This window comes from Lathyrus oleraceus, chromosome 3 (assembly GCF_024323335.1).
Source record: "Lathyrus oleraceus cultivar Zhongwan6 chromosome 3, CAAS_Psat_ZW6_1.0, whole genome shotgun sequence".
Classification (NCBI taxonomy): domain Eukaryota; kingdom Viridiplantae; phylum Streptophyta; class Magnoliopsida; order Fabales; family Fabaceae; genus Lathyrus; species Lathyrus oleraceus.
In genome coordinates, this window is record NC_066581.1 from 63,509,397 (window position 1) to 63,515,205 (window position 5,809).

Sequence of the window (5,809 nt, forward strand, 5' to 3'; positions counted from 1 at the left end):
ACAATTGATTTAATAGGTTTACATTCAATGGTGTAGTTAATGATCTAAAAATTCTAATACATTGGAATCACAAAAGCTAGTTTAATTATAAAGGTACAAAACAAATGACATGAAAAAAGGTTTTATTATTGTAAATGCTTCATTTATGATTAATGTTTGACTATGTATGAAATATTGCATAGTTTGATTTTTCTACGGTCTAGTGAAAACATTTCAATGTAAGTCAAGAATCATAAGCATATGAAAGTGAGATGTGTGCAACCTCATATTTTACATAAATAATGAGAGAGGGAATACATATTAACTATGTATATTTTTCATCGTTCTCTATATTACCTGATATATTTGAAGTCATGGATATGATCAAGTCATTGTTTGATTTTGAGTGAAAAAACTACTTGACCAAAAAGCCTACCTAGTGAAGGTGTGATCCTTTGACAAACCCTTTGTGCCTAAAATGAACTCTTTTTGGCTCTTTCAATGTTAAAACCCTTAGACAATTTTAAAAGAATAAAAATATTCACTACCTTATCTTAAGGATAAGAGAGCACTTAAAAATGCAAGGGTGTTTCAAGTACAAAGTTTGGGAGAAAAGGAAATGTTGTGAAAAAAGAAAATCAAGTAGTAATGGTGAAAAGAGAAGAAATCAATATGATTTTGACAAAACAAAAAGGAAAAAGGAATCAACTTATAAATCATACAAAAATAAAATCACCAAAGAAATGGTTGTAAAGAGTGGAATCAAAGAAAGTGACTTTCTGAAGAAAAAAAAAGAATGATTTATCAAAAAGATTTTGCTATGTTATCTTTAGGTGTTTTTAATCAAAATAAAAACCATTTTTTTTGTAAGGTCAACCACATTACAACCAAAAGAAAGACTTTATTTATCCATGACTCAAAATGTATCTTGTGCCATTGCTTAGACGAAATGCAAAATGTTTTTTCAATTCATGCATCGTTAAATTATGAGGAAAACACGGACCATTAAGATATAATCAGTAAGATCATGATTCTGACGAATAATTGGTTGTTGATCAAGATATGTTTTAAAATCTCAATTTAGTCTGGAAAGTACTTTAAATTCATGTTATGGTTTGTGGATATTTACATTTTTTATCATGAAATTGCATTAGAAAGAATATCTTGCAGTAAAAATACTTTTCAAAAAGTTCTTGTTCCGGTTATTCAATCTCTCATGAAACATGCATTTCAAAACTTTTAAACCATCTGGAGAGATTTTGTTTGTGGACAACCAAAAAACATAAGTTGAAGAGAGTTGAAAAGTGTCAAAACTACATAAAATGCATATGCACTTATTAACTTATTTTACAAGTAATCAATAGAAAACCCCATGATTTATCAATAAAAAGTGATAAAACACATGTTTAGATTTTTATTAGTTGCACATTAACCAAAAACATGTGAAAAATACTGAAAAACAACCAAGCAACACACCAAGAACTTTCCTACATGCCAGGCATGCTAGGTCAGGTTCAGGGTGTGCTAAAGAAGCACATGTGACAAAATCCAAGTTTAGGTAAATTCATGGTGAAGGAAGGGTTTACGCGCTAGTCAAAATGGGTGGTGCCCCGAATGAGTTAGGACGGCTAAGGTAAGTATTGATTTGTGGCTTAGTGTTTGTCTTGGTTCTGAGGTAGGTATTGATTTGTGGCTTTGTTTCTCTCTTGGTGGATTCTGATTTATTAATGGCAGTATTTACGATAAGAACCCTAGAATAAATCCTATTATATTGGATTTTTAGATGTTTGGACTTTATCTATAGAGTTCCTTTGGACTGCTGTGTTTGATTTGTTGTTTTGATGGTTTTTGGTTTTTCTTGTTATATTTTCATTTGTATCTTCAATAGTCTATTAGACACTTCTTATATTTATTGTCTCTTTATTTATACTTTTCTAGTTACCACCTCTTTATTAATATATTATTTTGTCATTAAAATAAATAATTCATTTATAAGTGTTTTAGTTTCTTTTGTTTAAAAAAAATTGTATCTTTAGTATTTTTTAGGTTGAAGAAGTTTGTTGGTCCCTGTAAGTTAGCGAATTTTTTTATTTTGGTTCCTGTATTTTTTTTTTGGATATGAGTCCCTATATCTCACTTTTTGTGTTGGTTTTAGTCCCTAAAGTCAAAATCCTCAGGAAACCTGCGGATTTTCCTGCGGATTTTTCTTTTAGGGACTAAAACCAACCCAAAAATGAGATATATGGATTCAGACAAAAAAAGGACCAAAATCAAAAACTCGCCAACTTACGGAGACCAAAAGACTATTTAAGCCTAATTTTTATAATGGTTTTGATATTTTTAAGTAAACAAAGTAAATTAATTATTAAAAAATGAGCATGTTGAAAGTAGGAATAAAATAGAAAAGAAAAGGACTATAATATAATAACCTAATTAATTAAAAAAAATAGTAAAAAATACAAGTATATCAAACTAAGGCTCATGAGTCATGTATCAATCATGAGACATAATCATACAAACTTAAGAATGATCATGCATCAAGCAAATATTGCTTGAATTTACTTTTGCATAAGCAAAATATTATTATTATTATTATTATTATTATTATTATTATTATTTACTAGTAGTAGTAATAGTAAAAAAATTAAAATACAACTGATATAAGCTATCGGTCCAAACGAAACCAAACATGTAATAAATAAAAGACATCCTAAGAAAAACCATAAGTAGCAGTCTTTGAGTTTGTCATAACCTTAGGAGAGGCATATCGAAGGAGCTCCATATATTCATGCTCAAATTTAGTCATATGATTCTCTTCCATGCTCATGATCGCATCAATCCCATTTCCATCTTTTCTATCCATCAGAATTGTGAAATTCTTCCAAGGACAACCACAAGTAGTAACCCATGTTGGTTTTTCCCATCCAAAATCTACTTCATATATTGGAAAATTACACCAACTACTAAAACCAATCTCATCTTTTGTCTTAGATTTAAGATCAATATTTTTATTCAAGAACTCAGATAACAACGAAAAATTATTTCCTCCAAATAATTTTGGATAAACGTCACAAAATTCAGATAACCCTTCTTTTATTTTGTAGACTACATCTTTCAACTCCATTTCCTCCTTATCGGCGAACATGGATGACATCCAGACTATATTTCCCACACAATTTTCAGACAATGGAGGAATCATTCTTTTGCGAAGGTTTACGGCCATTTGAAATGAGGATGTCTTGAAATTTAATCCCATTGATAAAACGACATGCTTGTAAATCCAAGCTTTTACAACTAGGACTCGTGAGGGATAAAGTACGGAACTAGAACTTGCCAATTCCTGGAGAAACTTAATTATTGAGGGTTGAAATACAAATCTTTTATACACCATATTCTTTTTTATATTGAGAGTATATTCTGGGAAAATAGGTAAGTTCTTTTGAGGAAAAATTGATGCTCCTCCCTCAAGTAAAGGAAAGGGTAATATTAATAACTCTTCTCCATTTTCTTCTTCTAATTTTTTATTGATAATAGCCCATTCCTTCATGAAGTTAAAAAGTGTGGAAGCATCTCCACATTTGTGATTCATGCAAATACTTATAGCCATTCCTCCACATTCAAAACAATTTATTTGAATGGCTACTAAAGCGTAACTTGAATATGTTTGTTTCCATTGCAACCCGTCGGCGAACAAAGAGTTCAACAAATTTTCTTCCGGATGTTTGAGGATATCGGATAGTTTATTTTTTATCTTTGTCACCAGAAACGGAACACCTTGATCATTACATTCAATAGTAATTCTATCATTCAATTTGCCAGCAAAAATATAGTATTTGGATAGAACATTAGATAATGATCTTTTGAGTTGTGATATTTTTGAGTTTTGATCACTGCTCTTGTCTGGGTTGTAAAACAAGAGTAATGGAACATTACACACAAACATGTTGTCTATGAAAGAAAGTGGATATATTCTAAGGTGAGAAGGAGTTGGTGATGAAGGTTTGATCATTTCTCTAGAAACTATTTCAATATCCATAGCTATTAGGTTCAATTGAATTTCTTATGATGTTACTCTCATATATTATTTCAATACATTGGTATTACAAGACATGTGTTTATATATATATAGTGTATGAATTAGGAGCATATCTAAAATAATTAATTAAAGATGTTTACATATATATAGTGTATGAATTATGAGCATATCTAAAATAATTATTAAAGAAAGTTAAGGCTTTTAAGGCCTCTATGTTTTCGTTTTTTAAAAAGATTTTTAGTGTTATATGTTTTTGTATAAAATAAATTTATAATTTTTTTTTAATTTCAAATTTGATTTGAATAATTATTTTATGTATTTCATCACTTTATTAAAACTTTTTTTTGCATATCGAAAATTTAAAAAATCACTTAATTTTAAAGATATTTTAAATAACGTTTCATAAACTTATTTTTTAGATAGAATTTTAAAAAAAATTGTGATTTTAATTATATTTTTATATTATAGGATATTAAAATTAGTCTTTAAATTTTAAATAATAAATAATTGATAAATATATTTATATAAATCATTTAAAAATATATAAAGAAAATAAGTTTTTTTAAAGGCAAAGTAAACCGGCCTTTTTTTATGTCATCTTTCAGCTTCTTAATTCAGTGGTTTATTAATCCAGTAAAAGAAATAACATTAAAAGAATAAAAGAATAAAAGAAAAAAGAAGATAGATTAATAGGTAATATTAGTCAAAAACTAGTTCATACTTTTCTTTAGTAAGTTGAATTAATTTACTTTCTTTATTCACGAAAAATTTGACTTCAATTATTCTATTTCTAGATACTAAATATTTTTTTTTTACTCTTATTAAAATACTTTTTTTAAAAGCTAATCAAAATAGATATTTCATTTTCATCATATAGTTGTTTTCTATTAATCATTTTAAGAAAAAGGTAGTAAACAAACTTAAACAACCAAATGCAATATCTCATATACGATATTTTTTTTAAACGTAAAGATAATATATTAGAAAAGGATAAAGAATTACAAAGAAAGGGATAATATAAACTAAAATTTTATTTTTTAGGGGATAGATGTCGAACACGATACTCCGACAAGATAAACCAGAATCATTATAATAAGAATTCTAATGTAGTTTAGTACAATTAGTCTTACAAGTAACAACAATCAATATGTTATCCAACGTATTTTCCTAACACTATCCGATGACTTTCTATTTAGAGCATCCCCACTAAACATGAGAACCTACTCACTTTCTTCTCTATCACAAAAGCAGTGACATGGGTAAACAACCATTAAACCCTAGTGTAAGACCCCAATTTTGGCCCGAAGATCCCTCATGCTATCTCATCATATGCATTGACTTTGGGATCACACATTGGCATCCTCCTTACCTCTCATTCATTGGGTTTGTATTGGGAGAGATCACCAAGCACATTCGATTGTATCATACTTTGTTTTTCATTATTTACTAACCAAAATGCCAAAAATATGTGAGTGTATAGTTTGTTGCTTTTGTACGTAGTGTGTGTGTGTTCACCCATGCTCCATCAAGCTCATACCTAGGGTTTGAGACCCTCGATGCAAGGATACTAATCAAGAGATGGTTCATGTTGACTCTAGACATCATATATGGATCCTCATGGTCTACACATATCATTTTGATCAAGAATTCATCAAGAGTTTAAAGCTTCTTTGCCTTGGAAACCCTAATTCATCTGGATATCTTGTGTGACTTCCTTAGCAAGTTTCTTCAACATTTGATCAAATATTTCAAGGGATAACTCATAGTACATCATATCACACATATATGATCCTC

General features: G+C 28.9%; 1 protein-coding gene across 1 annotated transcript; it reads right to left on the reverse strand.

The window, feature by feature from the left end:
* Nucleotides 1-2,641: 2,641 nt before the first annotated feature.
* Nucleotides 2,642-4,050, reverse strand: LOC127132560 (stemmadenine O-acetyltransferase-like). Its single transcript, XM_051061515.1, has one exon. The coding sequence runs from the start codon at nucleotides 4,013-4,015 to the stop codon at nucleotides 2,690-2,692; it is 1,326 nt and encodes a 441-aa protein (XP_050917472.1). The 5' UTR covers nucleotides 4,016-4,050; the 3' UTR covers nucleotides 2,642-2,689.
* Between the last annotated feature and the right edge of the window lie 1,759 nt (nucleotides 4,051-5,809).

What these genes read in the sequence shown, in the direction of transcription:
- LOC127132560 (XM_051061515.1), bottom strand. Translation starts at nt 4,015, where the DNA reads ATGGATATTGAAATAGTTTCTAGAGAAATGATCAAACCTTCATCACCA.